At 36.2% G+C, this 25,029-nt stretch overlaps 3 protein-coding genes across 3 annotated transcripts; 2 read left to right on the forward strand and 1 right to left on the reverse strand.

Annotated features, from left to right (window-relative positions):
* The first annotated feature begins 1,285 nt into the window (after positions 1-1,285).
* LOC128714751 (serine hydroxymethyltransferase) lies at positions 1,286-4,210 on the forward strand. The gene is made up of 3 exons (XM_053809635.1): positions 1,286-1,507; positions 2,714-2,913; positions 3,007-4,210. The coding sequence occupies exons 1-3, from the start codon at positions 1,286-1,288 to the stop codon at positions 4,208-4,210; spliced, it is 1,626 nt and encodes a 541-aa protein (XP_053665610.1).
* A 1,624-nt stretch (positions 4,211-5,834) lies between these two features.
* On the forward strand, positions 5,835-21,377 carry LOC128714244 (protein abrupt). The gene is made up of 5 exons (XM_053809122.1): positions 5,835-6,873; positions 6,943-7,065; positions 7,180-7,278; positions 7,366-7,419; positions 21,025-21,377. Exons 1-5 carry the CDS (start codon positions 5,841-5,843, stop codon positions 21,375-21,377), a joined length of 1,662 nt encoding a protein of 553 aa, XP_053665097.1. The 5' UTR covers positions 5,835-5,840.
* A 2,444-nt stretch (positions 21,378-23,821) lies between these two features.
* On the reverse strand, positions 23,822-24,764 carry LOC128711082 (uncharacterized). The gene is made up of 4 exons (XM_053805948.1): positions 24,686-24,764; positions 24,137-24,310; positions 23,882-24,063; positions 23,822-23,839 (listed from the first exon to the last, which is right to left on the reverse strand). The coding sequence occupies exons 1-4, from the start codon at positions 24,762-24,764 to the stop codon at positions 23,822-23,824; spliced, it is 453 nt and encodes a 150-aa protein (XP_053661923.1).
* Between the last annotated feature and the right edge of the window lie 265 nt (positions 24,765-25,029).

The raw sequence follows: 25,029 nt of genomic DNA on the forward strand, positions 1-25,029 counted from the left end.
AATGAGAAGTTGTTCGTAATCGCGCTTTTAGAGCAACTTTTAAAGCAGTTTGCTTTAAAGCGTGTTCGATCATCAATGCAGGGTGCTGTGGTCAGTAATGTTAATGGTAAAATAGCTCTGTTTTTATAAAAAGAAATTTGAATCACAATGATAGTTTGTACAGCAACGGTTTATAAATCGTGCCACTCTTTGTCTTTTTTGAATAAAATGGGATTGGAATGGTACTGGAAGCAATATTAGCTTAGGAAAACAATTTTTTCTTTCAGTACAACAGAGTCTCGATTATCCGAACTCGTTCGAAAATAGCCTTGACTTCACTTTTTCATTGTCGCTATATGAATATGGACTATACCTTCCCATGGCTGGTTATACTTCGTTCATTCGTCCATATTCAGAGGATTTCCTTACTATATTTTACTTTCGACTTCTAGAAATCATATTCGCTGTTTAGTTTCTTACTAAATAGGAGTTTTCATTAGTTCCTCGACTACCTTTACGTTTAAAAGGACCGGCAGCTAGACCATAACCATATACCATAGGAAACAAAACCATGCACCAGAAAACACAACATCCGAAAGAATGAAATGAATTTCGGTATACCATCAAACAAACAAGAAAAAAATATAGATTCAGTATATATAAGTAAACTAGTTTGCCGACACTAGCAAAACCCACTGTAGTTGATAACCGCCCATAGTGAATTGTTAGATTTCAATAGCAACTCAACCTCAACCGGAACAAATGTAAACGCTGCTGAACACACACCTATAGCAAATGGAAACATTTGTCTCTGTATTTGTTTTGTACACAGCTCTAGTTGATACACATTGGAAATGCGTCATTTTCTTCCCCACACAAAGCCTTAAAATGAATTTCACCATGATTCGTGGCCCGAAAAAAACGTAGATACTACATTTTCCGTGCTTCATAGAACAAAAATTTAAACATACTGCAGGTTATCGCGCCCAAGCAGCAGCCTCCCAATCTTGAAACTGATAACCCTCGCGGTAGCTAGGGTTTCGGCGGATGACAACCGTGATAGCCGGATTGGCGGGGTAGGGACCGTTTTGCCTGGGTGCGTAACGATGCAGTGCAGAAAACATCTGACAACAGCGAAAGAAGGCCACGGCGCCACTCACGCAAATCTTTTTACCGGCTTTAAGTGTTGTGCGACCTTCTGTAGCTGTTCGATCCTGGTGGATATAGTGAACGACGTGTGAACGTGTGTGTATGTAAACGCGCTAAGAGAGAAAAATACGTTATCTCACACAAACGATATAGAGCGATGGCCAGAGCACTGAGAAGATTTGTCTCGCTCGCACCGATGTTCAACGTGCGACGCCTGTCAACAGTTGCACGAGTTGGGGGATCCCTGCCGGCACAACTGCCAAAGCATCGTTCTCCAGTAACGTCCGATACCGGTTTACAATTGCACGAGTCTTTTGGGGCTAAAGTGAATAACGATCAAGCTAGGTTCAGTTCGTCGTTGCCAAAATCTACCTCTAAGGTAAGTGGTCTACCGGATATGTGTAGATTGTTTAAACGTTGATGTTTCCAGCTTCATGAGTGGTCAATTTAGTTCTAGAAACTATAGCTACTTCGGAGCGTGATCCGATCTATCAAGCACGAGGAAAGTCTAATTCATTAAAAAAAAGGATTTCATAGCCTGGTTTCATTGTGCTGGTTGAACCTTGCACTATCCATCACTGTAAAACAGGCCATTTGCAATGATCGTTTTAGAATATAATATAATTAAGATGTTACGTATTTTGTTGATATTTGTTTAGTAGACTTATTTATTAATTTTGTTTTGTTTTTGCTGAATAATCGATGTTCCCTCACACATAAAACATGCGATAAGAGCGACCGCCTTTCATCAACTTCACTGCGGCTTGTTGCTACGCGTTTGTGCGTTGTTTCTTTAGAGCTAAAAAAACATTCTTGCATATGGTAAGATGTGACATGGTAAACAACCCTAACCTCTATTTGGTATGGTTTTCAATGTTTCATTTTCAATACGCCTTGAAAAGGTTCCCTTACGTTGCAGAACCGTGACGTACTGTTTAAGTGTTCTTAAAAAGATTGTGACTGGTTTATATTCTACGGCAATATAATCTTTACCGCCTGACGACTAAAAAAGTGATGGTGCCTTATGTACAATGAAGCTGCTGGTAGTCCGGGTTTACGTTATAATTCAAACATAGATAAGGGTACGAACGTCGACCACATCGGAAGATCCTCTTCACAACAAACGTATTATTTTTGTTTCAAACTCTCCCCATTGCCATCCTTCGGCTTCCAATTGAACTGATTCCATCGACTCCTATCATCCTTTCCGATAACGCGACGGGCCAAGATCGTGATTTAATCAGATCGCTTTCTGCGTGTTTCGATTCGTAACACAGTATAGAGAGCTTATAAATTCTTCTGATGGTCTTCACCAATCAGTCAGTAGGATCGTATCTCACACTTTAGACCCATTTACTGGGACTACGTTGGCATACGTTGTGCAATTAAGATCATTTAACAGTTTCATTTCAACACGCTTCGCTCCTATCGAGTCACTGTACTACTATTTGTCACCAATCAATATGAGCAAGCATGTTACGAAAACTTCCGTAAATATTTTAAATAAACATCATTCAACAATGGATAATTTAGCAATTGCGAAAAACTACTAACCGGTATCATCAATTGTTGGATTTTGTTTCAGATGGCTGGAAATGCAAAGCTCCTGCATGAGAACCTATGGGATCAGGATAAGGAGCTTATGGAGTTGATACGAAAAGAGAAGAAGCGCCAAACCAGAGGCCTTGAAATGATTGCCAGCGAAAACTTCACCTCTTTGTCAGTGTTGCAATGTCTGAGCTCTTGCCTTCATAACAAATACTCGGAAGGTTTGCCCGGTCAAAGGTAAAGGTCGTTTTCAATGATACTTCAAAATTATTTTCAATACAAAAAATACGGCCATACTTTTTCGTTTGCTATTTCGATTTCGGTTCGCAGATACTACGGAGGTAACGAGTTTATTGACGAGATTGAACTATTGGCCCAAAAGCGTGCATTGGAAGCATACCGTTTAAACCCCGAGGAGTGGGGTTGTAATGTTCAACCCTATTCTGGGTCGCCAGCAAATTTCGCCGTCTACACTGCGTTGATTGAACCGCACGGCCGCATAATGGGTCTAGATCTGCCAGACGGTGGACATCTAACGCACGGTTTTATGACGCAGACGAAGAAAATTTCGGCCACGTCAATCTTTTTTGAAAGCATGCCCTATAAGGTCGATCCAGTAACAGGGTTGATCGATTACGATAAAATGGAGGAAATGGCGCGTTTGTTCAAACCGAAGGTGATCATTGCCGGCATATCATGTTATTCACGCTGCTTGGACTACAAACGATTCCGTGAAATTGCTAACCAAAATGGAGCGTTTCTGTTCGCTGATATGGCACACATATCGGGGCTGGTAGCCGCTGGTATCATACCATCCCCCTTCGAGTACGCAGATGTGGTTAGCACAACGACACACAAGACGTTGCGTGGACCGCGTGCAGGTGTCATTTTTTTCCGAAAAGGCGTACGCAGTGTGAAAGCAAACGGGGAAAAGGTGATGTACGACTTGGAATCGCGCGTTAATCAGGCCGTATTTCCTGGGCTGCAAGGTGGTCCGCACAATCACGCCATCGCTGGTATTGCGACCTGTATGCTGCAGGCACAGACTCCGGAGTTTCGTGCCTACCAGGAACAAGTAATTAAAAATGCACGCGCGCTTTGTGCCGGTTTGCTTGAGAAAGGATACTCAGTGGCGACGGGTGGTACTGATGTTCATCTTGTGCTGGTAGATCTTCGACCGGTCGGTATTACGGGTGCCCGTGCAGAATTCATTTTGGAGGAAATTTCCATCGCATGCAACAAAAATACTGTTCCTGGTGACAAATCCGCACTAAATCCATCTGGAATTCGACTGGGTACACCTGCCCTTACAACACGTGGCCTGCTCGAGAAAGACATGCAAGTTGTAGTAGAGTTTATTGACCGTGGATTACGTCTGTCGAAGGATATTTCCAACGTTTCAGGACCGAAACTCGCCGACTTTAAGCGTGTCATTCACGAAGACAGCACACTTAGAGCCAAGGTGCAAAGTTTACGCAAGGAAGTTGAACTGTACAGTGAGCAATTCCCTCTGCCTGGTTATGTGGATTTCTAAACAAAAAATAAAAAAGATGTTATAATTTTACGAACTATAAACGTAAGCCAAAGTTGTAGCATTTTGTTTGTTAGTTTTTTTATGTTATTCCTTATCGCATGAAGTACAGAAATCCAATGTATCTGAATGTTTCAATCCAATGAATTTAAATGTATTTTACGTAATTTTTAATTAAACCTCTTAACGAGAGGTACGATAAGAACCTGTAATAACGTTTCTACTCGGATCGTTCTGATGAGTATATTTCGCTGGTAGACGCTTGTCGGATAACTCTGGTGGAATGATTGTCGATGTGGAGGTATTTTGTTGGGGTTAGGATTCAATTGCAGCTCCTTTAAATGTTTTCCACAGAAAAGAGACCTTTCTCCTTAGTACCTGTAACATTTGAAGCAGATGGATTAAAACACAAAACAGCAGTCACTTCCACACGCGGAAACTGTCGTAGTTGGACATCGTGCCAATCGTAAAGTCTAGTGTTTTGTGGGATCCCTCCGTTGTAACAGATATATGGAGCGTTACACAGCAAATTATGTTTCTAATATCAAACGTTATTGTTTATTATCATCATGGAACATTTTTAGCTTTAGTTTAGTAGATTAAGGAGTTTAACTGTAATATGCTTAAGCATCATCGAAACATTAAAGAATCAACAGATATTTTTTGATTGAAAATGGATAATTTTTAAACAATTGGTTAGATTTAATTTGCTTGAAAATATAAATCACATTTAAAATTTTCTATCCTCAATGTAACGCATATGAGTAACGTATCATTACGAAACGCTCTGTGTAATGCCAAAAAATAGAAATGAATTTACATGTACTTGTTTTCTTAAGAAAAAGAATAATTCAAAGCGAAAAAATACAGATACGTAATATGATTAATTTAAGAAATATCCAGAGCGTTCAAAATTTGGTGTACTCAAGAAACCTTGGGCAGCTGTCATTGTAGAAGACGCTATTTGACAATCCATTCTGAAAGGGTGTTTTTAATAGGTGTTCGTAAGAAGAACAGGAAGAGCAATTGAAAGAAAAAACGCTTCGGTGGGGGAGGTTGGAATAGCGTCTTGAAACAAAATCGCGGTAAAAATTGTGCTGACGCTGGTAAATTGATAAACAGTAAGTTTAAAGCATTGTGGTTATAATTGCGACTAAGTATCATTTCACCAGTAAAAGCGAAATTCCTGCAAGCAACTAATTTGTGTTTGCACAACCTATATGCGATAGCTTTCCTTTTCTAATTCGCGTGCCATTGTTTAAGCTAGGAATTGACGACGATTATTCCATTATTGTGCGAAAAATGATGACTATCTAAATACAAACTTCCCAGAAACATTATTTGCATCCTTACTGTAAAAAGAAACATATAAAAACAGTGTGAAATGGAATATTAAATGTATTATTTGATTTTGAATTCTATCTCCCTCTCTCATACTTATTCTATACGTCTCTTGCTATTTCTTTTTTTCCTTCGTTTACGATTGCATTCACCATTTTGTAGATGTTGCTGGTGGAATAAAACATTGAACGGCGTTTCACATAACAACGGTGAAATAGAATAAGTGTGATACGTACTAGTGTCCGTGCATTGGCAGTGAGTTGCCCTGCGGTAACTTGCAATTCTTACAAACATGAATCCACAGCAATTTTCTCTACGGTGGAACAATTATACTTCCTACATAGCCGGAGCATTTGACTCACTGCGCTATGAAGAAGACTTCGTAGATGTGACGTTGTGTTGCGAAGGGCGCAAGATACGCGCTCATAAAATTTTGCTATCGGCTTGCAGTCCATACTTCAAGGACGTATTCAAGGAGAATCCTTGTCAGCATCCTGTCATAATATTCAAAAATGTGCGCTACACGGACCTGATGTCACTGGTGGAGTTTATGTACCAGGGTGAGGTGAGCGTGCCGCAGGAACAACTTCCATCCTTCCTTCATACAGCAGAGATACTGGCAATCCGAGGACTCACGGACAATACGTCAGATTCGCGCCAGCCAGCAAGCACCACAACTTCCGCTATCGCACAGCAGCTGATACAAAGCCAAGCTGTACTGGACAAATCTGCTACGATCACAACAACAGACTCCTTGTACCTAACCTTGCCATCAAATTCTACTATAGTCCATCAACCGAAGCTTGTACAACAAATACAAACGACTCCGATCATCACTAAACCTCTTATCAAACCATCGCCCCCCGAAATGCCCGCCCTGACCGCCTCAACAACCACCCTGGCTGTACCAATCGCGCAACAACAACAGCAACCTACAATCGCCAAAATTCAGGTACAAGCATCGTCACAGCAACAGCAGCAACCGGTACAAGTACAGGTTCAGCAAGTAGCCGTGCAGCAACAGGTACAGCAGACGCAGCAGTCACAACAGAACCAGCAACAGACAACATCCCAGGTTCAAACACAACCACAACACCAAACTACTCAAGCGACTACATTGCAAGAGGTGGTAGACAACGTCGTTCAGCCTAGAAAGAAAAAAGTTAAAGGCCAACAAATCACGTCTCAGTCAAATACTTCAGTTCCTTCTGGATCGACGGTAACAGTTACATCGACAACCTCGGGACAATCGGGTGAAAATGAAATATACGAGACGGAAACATATACTATCTCAACGAAAGATGGACGAGTGCAACAAGAACATGGTTAGATAGATCTTGGAAGTTATGGAGTATCGAAACAGTTTTCTAATTTGATTTCATTATTTTCTTTAGCTGAACAGTATACAGAAAATGGCCAAACATCTGGTTCTGCGTTGAAGATGGAAATTCCGGAGTTTATCAGCGTCGGAGAGCCGATTAATTCTGGTAACGGCTCAAATAATACGTTCCTCCAAGGTAGCTGTATAATTGACCTCAAAACATTTCCAACGAGAGCCTTTTAAATTAATTGTCTTCATTCTATCGATTTTCACGAGTAAATTAGTAAATTTAAATTATTTTCTTTTACAGAAAGCTATGAACTGGTGCCAGAAAACATTGAAGAAAAGGATGACGACGAAGATATGGCGCAGGACAATATTGAGATCGAAGGCTCGGAAATGGATATGAGTAAGTAGTCACATATATAATTCATGATGATGCTGTTTTTCGATTTTCTTATTTTCGTCTTCTGAATTTATTGTCTTACGTCTGTAGGTCGCATTTTTCAAGGATCAACCGATGAGCAGACAAAATCTAATATTTTACAAGGTACGGATCATTTTATTTACATTAAATTCTTGGGAAAAGCAGAAACACAATAGTATTAATTTCGGCGCCGAATTTCTCGACCGAAAGCCTAATGATTTCATTTGTTGTGGTTGCTATTGTTCATAATTATGTGATGGGATAAGAAAACATATTTGAAAAGATTATTGTTATCATATTTATTAATCCGTTGGGCTGTTGGTTATTTTAAATGCAAGGTAATTTTAATTGTCTACGCAGTTGTCTAGAACCCCAATCTTTTACTACCGCGAACCACTTTGGTTAAATATATGTTCATTTCGGCCGACATGTGCCCCTGCAAGCAAATTATGCATTACTTCACTGTTCGGTGTAAGCTCCTGAATCGGAGCAGTTAAGCTAGACAATCGGTCATTCAAGGTGGAAATCAAAACATAATAACCCGGAGAATTCTAAACGTTAGTAGAATTTTAGTTTGGGCAATAAAACATGACAAAAGAGTGATGAAAATGTTAAATTAGCTTACGATATTTTGCTCTGTAGAATAAATCTATATGTAACTGTAGAATAAATCAGCTAGTAGACTCGCTTGGCACGACGCATAAAGTGGTAACGATCGGGCAATTTCTTCCGCGGATCACTTCTACTTGTGCCACGGACCGCAGGTTGGAGACCACTAGTCTTGATGATGCTTTTATCGCTGCCTATTGTTTCTATTACTCATATTGAAATTGAAAAATCTGAAATACGGTTCTAATCAGAATGGACAGTAGACCAAGACGCCTATGCACACAGTTCCGTGTATTAAACAGTTCGGGACATTTCTACACGAATAAGCCCTTGCTCAAAGTATATATTCCTTACGAACAATAGTTTCTGTATCGCCGGGTGGCCTTCATGAAACTATTACAATGATTAATATTATTTCTTTGGACGTTAGGCGATCCCATTTTGTATATTTGTAACAGTACCCATGCGCGTCTGATTTATTAACACAACAACCAAAACCAAAATAAAGCATGGGATGGTTTTCCAAATCAAAAAAAAAAAATTACAAAGTTGACCTCCTTCTTTGCATTTCATTTATTCAGCAAATCAGGCGACTTTTAAAAGAATACATTAACATAAATAAAAAACAAATCTTTTATATCATAAAGGAAGTAAGTACTTTCGATAATTTTTTTACCTATAAATTAATTAATTGCCTGTATTACTGTTGGCTATCTTCATGGAATTTGCATCTCTGAATTTGCATCACCCATACAGTATTGAATATATTAAGGTGTGGTGGAGCGTTTAGTCAGGTTATTGTGTTGATTTCCGATGATTGTAAGTAATCTTTTACACGGGTTGGCGATAGATAGGATATGGCGTGCCTAACTTATTGAATCGCACAAACGAATAAGATAAACGGTAAGATTGATATTAAAATACATCGAATGCGATTCCTTACGCAGTTTAGCAGTCCTATCTATTGTAAAACCTTGTATTTTCTTGCTTGCACAAAGGGTGCGTTATTATGGTGAGAAATAAGCTGCTAATGGTTGAGAACCATATGTCACTATTTATTCGGGTTAAAACAACCATCAAATTTTAAATATGTATTTAATTTTTTTTATGTATGCATTGTACTAACTACAATCGAACTATACTGTTGTATTGTACAATTCTAACTATAATCGAAAATTGTTTGCATTATTACCGCCTGAGTCTTTATTTTCTTTCGATTAAAGAAGGCAGTATACGACTCTAGTGGAATGGAAAATCTTAACGAAACATAAGCAAAAATCAGACAGGCCTCTATGTGTAAATGGTATATTCTATGGAGCACACATAGAACGTGTCGTACGTCCATAGAATTACTATCGAGATTGTGCCAATGCGCACCGGTTTGATTTAACACACAATTTATTCTTTAGTCAAATCAGCCATTTGCAAAACCAACATAATATTCCAAAAAGATGTATTTATTTTATTTTAATTTATACACAGTTATACAAAGCACAAGCGAGTTTTGGAAAGTTTATGTTAGAAATAATGAATTCGCGAGATGCAACTGCTACATTGTTGTGTCATTCAAGAAGAAGACAAATAGATTTTATATGTAAGGTCTGTGAAGCAATAATGCAAAATTGTTGAAAGTCTGCAAAACAAGGGTTTGTCAAAGATCCGAGAAAATACATGAAATTTTGTTGGAGAACATGAGAGAAAAGAGTAAAGGGTACCCTTTTATATTTTTATATAGCAGTGCTAATGGCAACAACAGTTTCATATCGGAAGAATATTGCAGAACTCAAGTCCATTTTTAGAAACGACGAGTTTATTACTCGCGTACATTACATTACATTACTTTAAAAAAATGATTACATTTGTACAAACCTTTTACAGCCCTCAGTCAAGTCTCGAGATACAGTAAATTCCCGAAATATACAGTCAATACCCGAGATACGCGGATAATGCGTTCTAGAGAAATCCGCGTATCTCAAAAATCCGCACAACTCAAGTTTTTATGAAAATATCATCTATATGTCGTATCTAAACGTGTCGAAATATGTTTATGTTGAAGATTGCTATGTAATAAAATGTCATGACTTTTTGGGATTGTTTGAATTTGTGACTCGGGTGTTACTTAACGGGTTGGTGTGCTCGGGTTGCTTAATTGTCCTATCTTTTCATCGTAGAGCAGGGGTCTCAAAACTTTTGAGCCCTCGCACTGCATCGGTTAAAACTGCGGTAGCAAGAGGCCTGCTTGCACTTGCATATTGTGCTTGCGTTGTTGGCTAGGGATCACTTGTATATCTGTGTTCGGACCACATACACCGATACTGCGCTCGCGATAATATTTTACGCAATTTTTGGTTGTTAATGTTGTTAACAATAACAATAATTAATATTTGAATGCTTGAAAATTGGTACAACTTATTTTATTTAATTGTAAAATTTCGCAATAGCGCCGCGTACGCACTGGAGACTGTCGAGGGCCTTTATTTTTCAAAAAAGCAGATTTTCGAATTTGTTTTAAGCAACTATTGCATTCACGTTCACGTTCATTATGAATTTCATTCATTGTGTATTTGCTTACGTTGTGTTATAACATTATTGGCTTCAAAATACATGGAATGTTTTAGCGTGTTATGTCTGTTTCAAAGTTTTAATGTTTGTGCGTATTTTTAACAAATAAAATAGCAGTTGCTTAGCGTCATTTGACAGTCTGTCTAATGACGCATTCACTGTCCGCTCTATCTCTCTGTCTCGTTGACTCCATTCCTCTATTTCTCCTGTTCTCTTGTATCTTTAAACTTCCAGACACAGAACTTCGCTTCCGGTGCAGTATCTGTTGGAAGGGCTTCAAGCACCCGATGTCTTTGACACTGCATAAGGATTTGCACTCGGGGAAAACTAAGTGTCCGGTTTGTTTGCGTTCTTTCTCGCGCAGCTACGACATGCGCATACACCTGAACAAAATCCACCAGGTGACGCTGAAGCTGGATGCCCGTTTCAACTTTAAAAATATGAAATCGGAGTAGTTGACAGCTAGTTGGATAGTTTCGGAGACTATGTAAAACAAAAATACAAGAAGAGAAATTAAATGTTGAAAATACTTAGAGTATATTGTTTATAGTAGGTTAGATTAAATCTACTTAACGTAATTTCATAAAAATACCTCTCATGCCCAAAGGACACGATAACTTGCAATATTGAATTAATTGTAGTTTTAGGAAAAATAACTTATATTAGGTATTTGGTGCGGTAAAGCTATTTTTACGATGTTTATGTGACAATTACAACGCCGATTGCGATACCGGATACACCATGTTTAATTGAAAGGAAAAGGTGGTACTATTATGCTTATAGTACTTTTACTTGGATAACATATACAATATCAGGTTCTGCTGATATTGATAATGCTCAGATAAAATAAACTTTGTTTCATTATTATCTTTTCGGAATATTGTGTTGTTTTCAGTAGAAATGCTATCGAATACAAATAACGATCAATTGCACGTTTATAGATCGTATTAAAAGTATTTTTCAATTTAGTTTCTTTTTGTTTTGGTACAGTAATGCACATCTATTCTAGTATGATTCTAGGATAAACTATGCATTAAAGGAAAAAAATTGAATTGTACAAAATACAACAAATTAGTATTTTAAATAATTAAATTTGAAACTGTCGGTTTGCAGTCGGGCTGTGATGACGATGCTGACTATATGATGTAGAAAATGGTGCTATATTAGCCAGCATCATTTCATCATTATCAAACATACTACAATAAGTTAAATTTATTTTAAATCGTACGTCTTTGTGATGATATGTCATACAATTAAAATCATACAGTTTGAAGTTTGTGTAATTCGATGGAGGATCTTTGGTTTTAATTTTTAAGTTGATGATGATCCTCGATGAAATTGATAAAATGATCCTTCTACTTAAATTGATAGTAATAATAATGACAGTAGTAATTATTATTTGGAAAATTGTACAAATAATAAAGAAACAATGATGTGAGTGAGCTGAAAACAAAAACACATTTCAAAAATTATTGGAGACCAATCGTATAGTAAAACACAATAATTACTCTTCAACACGTCCAATTTAGGTTCAAATCTCAACCGAATCGTATGATGAAAATCAGGTAGGAATAATTCCAATGATCGACAGGCCTCTTGCATTAGATATGGCAGGGCAACATTGGCAAAATTTGTTCTTGAGCCAAATAATGAAAAGAAGATCTGTTTAAGACACCGGCTGATCTTCTTGATCAAACTAGTTGAACAAACCGGTTGATCTTTTTGCAACGTTTCACAGGCGAATAATTTATACAATCGTTTATTAGCTGAAATTTGGATTCAATTTTAAATCATTTTGCTCGAACACATCTCAAGAAGGAACGCAGAGAATTGTGTCATATAGCTGCCGGTAATTCTGTTTTCTATGGATGGCTTGTGCCTTTCTAGTAACGATGCTAGATTTACTGTTGCTTAACAATAACATTCCAAACAATGTGTGACACAGTAATGTTTTTTATTTGCCATTTTATTTTTTATAATAGAGGTAACGTATCCGTTACGGAAATATTGTGCCTTGTATACAGCGTTAGAAAAATTGTTTCCTTTTAGTAGTGTTTATTTAGCTGTATTACTATGCAAAATGTAAAAGCAGCAACAATATTTTTTATGAAAATATAGGCATGTCACGTAAAATGAAATTTGTAACAGTGCAACAACAAAAACCCCTATATCAAGAATTTCAAACATCAATATAAGCAGCTCTTATGACATTTTCCTCTCTTCTCTCTTGCAGAAGTGTTTGAGCAAAAAATGAAACCCAAAAAATACAAGTGCAAAGATTGCGACAAGAGCTTCGCCGCCTGGAAATCGCTCACGATGCATCAGCATATACACAGGGGCCTCACAAAATGCACTATCTGCGGGTCGATCTTGTCACGCACGGCCAATCTTAAGCGTCACATGAAGCTGAAGCACGAGAAAATCATGCCATAATTGGCTCGCTAAAGCCGTACCAGGTACCCGGTCGCTTGGATGGTACTTGCCCCACGTTCGTGACATACGCGAGCTCATCACCGTGTGTATTATTTATAATATCAGGTATTGTATATAAAAGATTTAATCTAAAGCTGTGCAGTCATCGCCAAATTTAAGGCGAGACTTACGAGAAGTTTGAAGCGGTAGGAGAAATCTCTTTCTCACTGTTACAAGGACTCTACAGTTTAACCTATTGCAGATTCTGAAATGCCATTAGGCAAATTATTTGCAATATGCGGACACTTATTGCGAATTTGTATGCCATGGGTACAGTGTAATGAATAATCTGCATATTCATTTTAGTAAAATGTCGTTTTATACTATCGCTAGGTTGCAGTCCCAATATGCAGAATACAAGAGCAATTGCACTGAAGCAATTGCAGCTACTTAGGTTAGGATTTTTTAGGTTCATGATTGTCATATTCAAAGGTATGGAAGCATTTGCTTTGAACGATCCAAATAGTGGTTTTATGTGAAAGTTTTCATGTGTTTTTCGTCTGTTGCAATATTGCAAATGCATAAAACTACTGTACATGATCAGCTGGGTGTTTGCATTAATGTTGATAATGTTGATTAATTTAAACGATGTGGATTGTGAATAGACGATGCAATTTATGTTTCATGTTTTATTTTTGGGTAAACGTATTGATTGGTCCTTTTTGAATCTAAGTATTCATTTTTTTATTCATAAAGATCGTCCAGACCAAAGTACGCAATTATTGGTTAAAGAAATATAAAATTACCTTGCTTCGCTTGCCCCTTGTTTGATCCATTTTAATGCTTGACGTTAAAACCTCCTGTTAAACTGGAAACTTGAATAAGAACGCATCAGTAAAAAATGTCAGTGAGGGGTTTATTTTAAATGTCTTCAAACCAAACAGTCAAACTCGTTTGATAACGTATGGAAACTATTATGTTGATAGTTTCTCAAAGTTTACACTTCTCGGCAGAATTATTTACTAGGTCATATGTGCACGCATGTCATAACGGGTGTACTAGATTTTTTTTTTTTACCTAGCCGGATAGTCTTCCAACCTCCTAGCAATTCACCTTCCGATTGGGATTTGCTACCGGTCGTATCATGTGAGAAACCGACACTGCTACCTCAGCACTTGCGGGTAGTACCGGAATGGTTTACTTCTTTACATAAGCTCATCAAAATAAGTTTGATACAAAACTATGACGCAAAACCGCCGAAACAAACATGCGTAACATCGAAATTGCTAATTTTGATAAAAAGAAGCAAATTAATTTATCAAAATTAATGTAAGCACTCGGTATATACTGTAAGGATTTATATTTGTATCTTATGGTTGAATGTAAAGAAAACATGATTTTAGAATGTAAACATTTATTGTAACTATACAGCATAAACATGAACATGAAGAAGAGAACTGCAAGAAACACATCCCCGGTAACAATTTTGCAAAAAATTGGACTTAGTAGACCGTTATTTGGCAGTTTGTCTAATTGGTCTAATAGGTCTAATGAAAGGAATTAAGAGACCGAAATCACCGAATTCGAATAAATTTAGCCGATGTCTTTTTCGTTAAAATATGTGCTTTCGGCCATTAATGAAAACACGGTTGAATTTTGTCATTAGATTCTCTTTTTCACTTGTACATTTACATCGGTATAAACACGGTTCTCTTATTCAGGCACATTTTTTTGTTCAAGAAGAACAGGTCAGCCGTATTGCTGATGGCTTATTGTAATTAATATATGGTACAGAGGAACAATTTGATAGTAAATAGCAAATTATCAGTAAACAACACCTCAAACGCCCTCCATTTGATTTTTTTATTAAACAGAGTTTGAAACGTGAACAACGAGACCTCTTTCAACATACACGAAATCGACATTATTGTTTATGCAAAGATACTATGATAGTTTCTTCACAGAATACATCGGTTTTCTATCTATACATCTTTGATTTATTCGCATAGTGTATAGAATAACGCTTTCGGTGAGACGATTTAATCGAATCTATGGATTTTAGAACACTTTCGGTCGAATAACGTCGCGAATGTTATCGGGGATTTTAACGCATGTGTAGATAACAAAACATTTTTTTATTAAACAAAATAGCGGAATGGCATTCACATTTCATGTAATAAAATGGAAAAAAATGAAAAAAAGATTTATAGTGTGTAACTCAATTTAATGTATAATTTAAATATAAGCAAAAGTCTTAAAAGTTGTGGTCATATTTTAAAACCGGACAAATGATCGAAACGGTGGCTTGGTTAACGGTTAAAACTAACATGTGGGAGTTTTGAAAGTAATATAAACATATACAGGTAGTCCTCGAGCTACACGGTGCCTCTTACCGTGCATCTACACCAAGCGGTCTTCAACATATCACTGATACGTTAGCCAACTGTAATTTACCATTGGGCTGGGTACTAGTAATGGGAAAAACGGCTCCGCTATACTATCCGCTATACTCTGCGCAACTCAGAAAATTATTTGCGCAACGTTTTTTAGCTATATTGTACAAGAAAAGTAGCAGATAAATAATTCACATATTCCACCTTTTTTATAAGCTATTGCAACGGAGTGATTTTCGTTCAATAATTTTACATGTGGCGTTAGAATGAAACCGCCCCATAAAGTTTAATTGCGAATTAACTTACTACATTTATGCCAACGGTACGAAATGTTTATCCAAATGGCATGAAACATTGTAGTCCATCTAGGAATGACTCCAAATTGGGAGTGGGAGCTAGGACGTATTTTCATTTGACCTTGTTCAGACGTCGACGTATTAAAAAATACAATTTAATGTACCCGCACAAAATAATTGCATTACCGCTATTTTTTCTAACTTTATTTACAAAAATATATTCTTACGGATGTAAGATGTACGACCTGGACGTTCTATAGGAAATAAAAGATAACATTCCTACGGTTGTTTATTGTCGTTTATTCACAAATTAAAATGACATAGGAAATAACTTTGGAATGCTATTTTATTGCAACATTCGAATCTCACTTTTTCGACTCGATTTTATCCGAATCAAAAATAGATTAACGAATTGTTACTGATGTTAAAAGTGCACGTAAACCCGGTCTGGTATTATTTAAAATAGGCTAGAAATTTTATTTTGATAAATAGGGTTTTTAAAAAACGTATTTAAAAAATATGTTTGCGCAATAATATGTTCATGCGATGTAATGGGTAAATGGAAAAATGCCATTCTTGTAACATGCAAAGCTTGTATTAATAAATTGCAAAATATTGTAATTGAATATTGCATACATTGAAGTCTTGCGTGCCTATATCGTACAGTTCAAATAATCGATTCCTCAATCTTTTTAACCCGTAACGAGTGGATGATACACACTCTCAAAAAGTTATTGACTTCTCGCTTACTCATGGTTATGAGCCACTTATGGTGACATGAATATTTGCACAATTCTTCACAATTAAACGATAATTATTATCTTAATCGGATCATTGTGTAATTTAGTGTGTTATGTTTTTTATAGGATAGAAGGAAAAGATAATCATGTCTATGTTGTCATTTCTCCTAGTTTACAGGATCTGAGTTACACTTATAGCTCACGACGTTTTCTCGTACGAAAAACAGTGTTACGTAATAACCTACTTTCCGTGCCGATTTTATCTACTAAAACTAAAAATTGTTTTTTTTTAAACCCACTGTTTACAAAAGAGTTAAGAAAGGATTTGTTTATAAAATAATAAAAAAAGGAACGAACAAAAATTAAATTATTTATTTTATTTATGACTCCATTATGACGATAAAATATTAAATATGTTTTTTAACGGTAATGAAATGGAAAAAACGATTTTTCAAAACAAAATTTTATCCTGAAAAGACCGTCCAAAAGGAAGTTTAGATGATTATAAATTTATAATTGAAGTAAACGTGCCAATGATTACAATTTAACATTCAGATTGCGAACGTGTTGGTTACTATTAAACAATACTTTACTCGGAGTCTGTGTAGAAGTTGTACATATTTTATTTATATCTTTTAAATTTATTTAATGAAAGACAGCCTTACGTACAGGCAGGCAAACTTCTGGAAATACAGAGCCATTTTTTAACGTAACGTGCAAAGATTATTTATCGCTGAAATCCATTATCGGATCGACTCGCCCACGGCTCTCTGGACTCAATCTGTATGTCCCGGTGAGATTGGTCCGAAAGCTACTTAATCACTACTTGACATAGGTGAATGTCGTACTTGCTTTGGTTCCTCTGATCTGCTCCTCTTTATGTGTCAGGAATGCAATGCTGTTTGTGATCATTTTGAACCAAATTTGTCGCGTTCCGTTTTTGAATTGCACAACTGATTTGTTATGCGTGTAAAAATGTCTAATACGTTAAAATTGTAAAGCGAGCTAACGTTTTAAGGGGCCACATAGGTCAGTTTAATTCAACCAATAAATAAGAAGATAGGAAATAAGAAATTATCATAAAAAATCTCATCGAATGAGTTTAATGGCCAACATATGAAGTTTGGTAACTCTGATCTCTCTTCAAATGTCATATATGATGTTTGGTACTTAATTTTAATGTTTTGATGAAAATTCAGAGAATATTGTTAGATACGAAAATGAAGCACTAACAGTTTATTTGCCTACATGCAGTCCTCGAAATACGTTATTATAGAGGACCGATATAACCTGGAAAAAATCCGCGTAGGTCGAATCCGCGAGTACAATCGTTTATTTCAATGTTACATAGAAGACTTCTCTCTCTGCACTTTATCTCAATAAATAAAGTAAGGTGAATTTTTGAAAGAATACATTAAAATAAATTAAGAACAAATGTTTTACATCGCAAAGAAAGGTATTTCTTTCGACCAATCTTTCTTTTTGCTCAGATTTTGTGATATAAATTAACTCAACTGTCAAATTTCCAAAAATCGCGTATCGCCGTATCCGCGTATAAGAGGAACCGTCGTATCTCGGGGACTGACTGTATTTATAAACACTAAAATCATTCATGGACAAACATGAAAGGAGATAGAGTTGAAATACTCACTTGATTATCATGTGCAAAATGTTTACCTATAGAATTGACACAAAAACAGGATTCCCAGTTCTAATTGGTCTCATGTTAAATTTCAACATTATTGTAGAATTGATTCGGCTATTCTTATGATTCAGCAATATGATTCGAATGTAGCTATAATTTGTGCTAAAATTTCGGAAAGTTTAGCATGAGATTGATTATTTTCTACGAAGTGCCAAATAAATCGATACAACCGCATGGCTTACCCATAATGCTTAGAAATTTAACTTTTGCTTACTTGTTTAATTATCCGGTGATACAACCGACTCGCAATCTTGGTCTTCTGCAGTAATCCTCAAAACCGCTCACGCTCAGTCGCCGTCGTCTGTCAACTAGTGTATGGGGATCGGATCTAATTCTAGGATTTGATTCTTCATCGGATCAATCCGGATCCAGTCCTTAATCCAGGACCCTCTGAATAGGAATCCCAAAAATCCTTTTAGATCCGGATCTGTCATGATGGGAATCCGGGATCGAAATCTTGAACAAGAATCTGTATTCTGTATTGAATTTGTCCGAAAAATGGAAAACCGAGTAATCCAAAACAATTAGTTTTATGTAAATCGTTCGTGATCAAGATTTTGTTATTTTAGTATATCTCTTCTTCTACTTTGGTTGGCTTATAAAGACTTTGCCTCTTTTAACTGCGTTCGCCTGCAGTGCTTTAAATATCTAAAATCGCAAAGTATTTTCATATAAAAACATATTTCATGACCTTTTTTATGGTAATGGTAATGGTAAAAGTATGAACATGTTCAGCACCGTAGCACCCAAATTCGGGTGATGCTCTAATACATCTTCTCTGGTATGTACATTATTATTTTCTGTATAGGCACAAAGAAGAAGACATTCGATTTTTTCCAAAGTAAGATTCGGATCGGATTCGAAAGATCGATCCCAAGGTGGATCCAGATCGGTCGGTTCGAATCCCTTATTGGAGCGATTTAACTCATCACTACTGCCAATCCATTATTCCGGCCTTTCTGCGGTCCAATTTGGGTCTATCACGTTTCCTTTGTTCACGTGGACAACATGAAATGAATTTAAGACATGACAACCCTCAACCTTAACAACCGGACAATCGGAGCCTGGCAGGCCACCTTTCATCCAAAGGGTTGGAATTGTCCCCTGTACTCATACACGGTGACAAATGCATCAGCAGGACGTGACAGAATAGGAATTGTGTGAGTGAAGGTGTGTAGGGTTTTCAAGAGGTTTCTAATTCTACTTTATTGCAGAGTGTATACAATTTAATAATTGTACAGCAAGTCTTCAATAGTATGAAGGATCCTGACTGGAATACCAACGAAAGTGTGCTGGGTTTTTTTTTGTAACAACAGACTTACTAAAAACTTACTTACTTTTTATGTAGTTACTCTTTTCTGCAGAGTTGAGTGTGTTTGGTTTGCTCTTAATTCTTTACCTCTGTCGGTTATTGGAATATTGTGTTATTGTATATGAAGTATTGAATGTACTTTTAACGTATCCGGAAACCCAGTTCAATTGAAGAGCAATAACGAAATTCGACTTTTTTGTATGCTTTTTTTACATAGATTTTTTTGTACTATTGTCTGGCATAAGTTTGTGCCCGATACGTTCCTCATCTTTCTATTTAAATTTTTAATATCTCTCCTCTGTCTACTTTTAGATATTGATAGCGATAACAAGTGGGCGAGATGTAAAGTTTGTCGGTTGCTAATCACGGCGAGCAATCTTTGGCGACATGTGCGCACCCAGCATAGCCGTCTCGAACCAAAACGGTGTGAACACTGCAACAAACAATTTAAGAACAAATACAGCTTGCGCGAACATGTTCGAATCACACATGAATCGAAACAACTTCGGGATGTTGTTTAATATGGCAACAGATTGAAATACAGTGAATACCTGTTTTATTCCCTGGAAATCGAATGGCAATGTGGCATTTTTTGTATATATCAAACTTGGGTTTTCTTTCATTTATGTTATTTTTCATGTACATTAACAGCAGATGCTTCTCACAGCAGATGGTTTTAACTCATTAGCAAGAATCGTGAAGATAATGTTTTACTCTAAAAGTTATCTTCGTTAAGCGTTTAATTTAGTTCTTTCTGATTGTCAATTTATTGATTGCATTTGTTTTGTTTTTTTTATGTATATTCCGAAATAAAGATTGTCTTGATGAAGCCTTCAGAAGCAGCAGCGTTTTTATATATTCAAACAGAAAGTAAAATACTTTGATTTTCATTTTTCTTCACCCATTTCTTTTGTTCTATAAGGAACGGTTTCAGGTTGCTTTTCGTTTGGAAATTGTACTGTTTTTGTAAATATGATTTCCAGCTGAATATGAACTGCCGGAGCACAAGTATTGTTTAATTTTTAAAACTGCGCTGTGAAATTATGTTGATGAGAGAGTACATGATCGGACATGATCGGAAAATTGTCTAAACTTGTTGTGTGTGTGTTGTGTTGTGCACATGGAATAGATCGAAATATGAAATTAAAAAATCTATAGAATAGATATAATTTTGTGAAAGCGAATACGTACATTTTTTTCATGAAGAACGGCCAGGCCGTATAGCTACAACGTTTAGTGTGGTAATTTATTAACGTAAAGGCTTCGTGATGAAGTGTTAGTTCTGATATTTTCAATATCAGCCTTGATTTTTTTTTCATTTTTAGAACTTTTTTATTACATAGTCTACCTTTCTTTCGCAATTTTACTTCAATTTTTGCTAGACCGGTTTTTCACGCGTAATAAAATAAACAAATGTGTGCACATACCGATGCAGTGAAATTATAACCCCTGACAAATACATTTCCTACCTATACATGGCTTTTGAACATAGGGCAACTTATTTCCTCAAGCCGATAGTCCCCATGACCTAGTAATGAACTGATCTGTTATGAACTAACAACGCAGTGGAAGAATGGTTTAAAATTAACAATGGTGGAATCCCATATAATATTATTGTTTGGATTATAGTTTCTCAGCAGCCATGTTAAAAAACGAAACTAAATGAAACTAGAATGTTTGTAATTTTTTACACTTGCAGCAAGTATGGAAAAATTATTGGTTGTCTCCGACGAAAAGCTGCATAAGTGTCCCGAATGCCGACGTACATTCTGCTCAATGAATGCAATGAAGCGACACAGGCAGGCCAAACACTTTGCATTGCAGGATTCCTATGTCTGCGCCATGTGTGACGCTCGGTTCAAAACAAAATGGTCGCTGTCAACACATAAGTCCAAATACCATCGGAGTCAAACCACGACGGGCACTATCGAAACAGGCGACAGCACTGTCGCGACCGCAACCAAGACCGCATCAAATACACAGAAAAGGCATACGACTGCAACAATGGTGACGCGCGTCAAGACTCTCCGTGTGACAACGGAACATACGTAAGCACAAAATGCAGAATGTGCCATTCCAAGGTAGAGCTTAAGCTTGTATTTTAAGCTTAAGATTGTATTTTCGAGTTTTAGTTTGTAAAGACTTTTACAATATTCATCAACAAACTTGTAATGGTGTGGACAAGAAAAAAGAGAATAAACCATAAACGTGAGTAATGATGTAGGTGAATAATGAAGTTTATGTAATCACACATTTAATTTGCATCAATTCTTAACGTTTATATCACGGTATACGGCTTGAACTTTTTCCAAAAATTGTTTGCAATCTTTATTTAGTACAATTGTTAAAAATTGTAAACTTAATACAACTCTAATGAAATAGATTCTTGATTTTCCAAATTTTTAGCTCAATATTTATAGTCTATTGTGGGATTACTACATTTTCGTTTGACAAATATAGGAGCGTCCGTCACACATTTATGTGTCTAGAGGATAATCAACATTATTTGAAAATCTGGCGGAGCACTCGTACTAATATAATCAGTAGCACAATCGGTATATTGTATATCTTAAATTAAACCGTACATGGAAGTATAGATTGTTGGATAATTTTATTAAATTTTGAATTATTTGTCGTTTGTGTAAAGTATTTCCTTTTTTATGTTTCGTTTATGTTATGTTATAACATTGTTTTACTGAAGTTAAGATGTGAATGTACATAGTCTTTGTGTAGGGACATCATTCGCTCTTGATTAGATTCGAATTCGCATGTCTTAGATGAAACGCCTTTTTAAAGTTTCATATTTTGAAATGGTTTTATAAATTTTCCTCCTATAGTTGTTTGTATTAGAATGAAAAAAAAAAACACGGAAACATTTATAAACAATTGTCTGATAAATAGCTTATAGATAGATAAATAAATATAAGAAACGAATAAATAACTCCTGTGTTCTGTCGGCCCAAGTAGTGGGTGTATTAGCTGGCGGCGACGGACCCACATGATACAAGATCAAGAGAAAATCTAATCCGAATCATTTCCCCGTAGCCTGGCCCTTATTACAAGAATAGCTTCTGTCTATTGTGAAGCAAAATTACATTATTTCTTTGTGAGGGAAGTATATAATGAAACAGAACCAATAACTTTATAGATCTTGTAAATTTTGACCCAAAGGAAAGAGATAAGGTTTAGAAATTTAAGCAATAGCTCTTGTCTGTTATACAATCTACTATGTTTGTGCAAAACTCACGCAAACAACATGAAATGAACTATTTATACTAAACAATACTGTAAACTAAAGAGTTTCGAATCCGAATTTTCCGTTTCATTGTATCGAAATAAATCATAAAACAAACAAACAGAACACAACAGTTAACAGAATCTTATTAAGAACACAATTAAAGTGCATACATTTTAGTCTACATTTAAATAAAAATATTCTTTTAAAGCATAAAGCAAAATTTATTCATTTTGATTACACGTAAACATATTCCCGAGTTACGAGAATAATGCATGTCAGAGAAATGCGCGTATTTTGAATTCCCTTCATAATATGTTTATATATAGCATTCAGTGATCAATTTCTTCTTTTCACTATTATTTCGTTAATTAGAGTTAATTTTCACCAAAATTAATGTTTTGAATATCAAAATAAAACGTATTTTTGGGAAAATTTAAAATTTGACAAATAAAAAATTGAATTCCGCATTCAAAATTACACAAACTGTCTAAGTTTTGAGATACGTGTATATCGAATTCGCGTTACTCGATTGTCACGTAATTCGGGAAATGTCTGTAATCATTATTCTTTAGTTATTACGAATAAATCAAGCGCAATATGTTAAAGCGCTGAATACATGATAAATCCATGTGCCCCCTCCCCCCACAAGTTCGCTCTGTTCCCGAAAGAGTTAAAACAATGTACAACCTTCGGAACTCATGACTGGAAGCATCATAATCGTTTGTATTATTTTCTATGCATCTTTCATCTCCGTTTCGATAAAGCAATTAATATTTTAGTAAATATATAAAAGTACGAAAATTTATTCCAAGTAGACAACAATGTCTCGCCTATTGCAACACAATAGCTCAATCCAGAATATCCGAAACTGTTGAAAAGGCACGTTGGAAAACAATAAATGTAGTATTTCTTAAGAAAATAATCTTTTACTTCAGGAAAAATTATCTGTAAACAATGTTTGTTCGATACTTCAATTGTTCATTAAAAAATTGAAATATTTATGATATCATGGGTACATTGTTTTGTAGACCACGAAAAGACATAATTTATTCATCAATAGTTTACTTCTCTAGAACAAATACAATTAAACCGATCGAAAAATAAAAATGACTTCCACATAATTTTGAGATTTTATACCATTACGAAATACCTCATAACAATACTTAATAGCAATGGAATAAAATGGATGGAACGTTACACGTGATTTAAAATGTAAAAAAATATGTTTTTGTAAAAATAAGGTATGAACTCGGATGCATTACCCGGTCGGTGAAATCTGCAATATTTAGTAGGACAAAAATATTAACATTACTAGCACCGTACTACTGCAAAGTCCGACCCACTGGTGTGAATATCTGGGCGTGTTGGCAGTGTTGCAGAGATCTCCCTGGCAAAAGCACATGTAGACCTTCTTGTGGTTGTAGATGGTGTACGCACAGCGATCCTCGGAATCCGAGGGTCCACGCTGAACACACATGCGTTGGGTAGCCATATCATAATCTGTATGTGTAACATAAATAATCATGTAGATATAACAAAATGAAAAATATAAATATAACTCAGATTTACATACCATCTTCACGGAATGAACCCATTCCTTCGATTACTTTGCCACACCAACCGGATGCGCACGGTACAGCTGACACGCCACGTTCACTTTCAACTTGAGTAGCATTCAACAGGAATGGATCTTTGCAACTTCCAAGCTCGCTTCGAGATCGACATTGATAACATCGTTTTAGCAACGCTAGAATGTAATTAAGAAAATAAAGTATTAAATACTTCGTTAACATTAAATATAGCACCTTCTATTCGTTTCGTTTGACACGTTGGCTTGCGTCGTGCGTTGGCAACGCATCGTTGATTGTTCCACTCCATCCAATGCTTTCTAAAAGCGAACACAGGTGGCCTTCAAATGATCATTTCGTATTGATTGTGCTATTTACGGCATTTCCACGAATTGTGGCATACATGCATCCGCTATAAAACACAATTCAAGCTCAATTGTCTATTTCTGGTATAGCAACTAGTGTTAAATTTGTATTGTAAAATTGTATAAGAAGGTAGTTGAACCGAAGTTTTGTAGATTTGCAGGCAATGTTTGCTTTGTTGATTAACGCACCATTTGTTGTTACGATCTCGGTAGTCAGCAGTAATGTTGTCATCGATGCAAACCACACATGAAACGATCTGGTCCACATTACGCACTTTGCGTCCAAATTTCCGGATTAATAGAACTTTATATTTGCGTATTTAACACTTTTTTGTTATGTTGAATGTTAAGGGTACACGGTCGATCACTGAGCTTTCTGAGCAGGCGCAAGAAGTCTGAGAAAGTGTATTGACTGTTTTTTTCTTTTCTGTTTGCAGACCATATGCAACAGCGCAGACTATACGTCAAAAATGATGAAGGGGTGGTTAGAAGAAGTAAGGTTACCGTGCATCTACACCTAGCGGTCTTCCCAG

This window comes from Anopheles marshallii, chromosome X, assembly GCF_943734725.1.
Source record: "Anopheles marshallii chromosome X, idAnoMarsDA_429_01, whole genome shotgun sequence".
Classification (NCBI taxonomy): domain Eukaryota; kingdom Metazoa; phylum Arthropoda; class Insecta; order Diptera; family Culicidae; genus Anopheles; species Anopheles marshallii.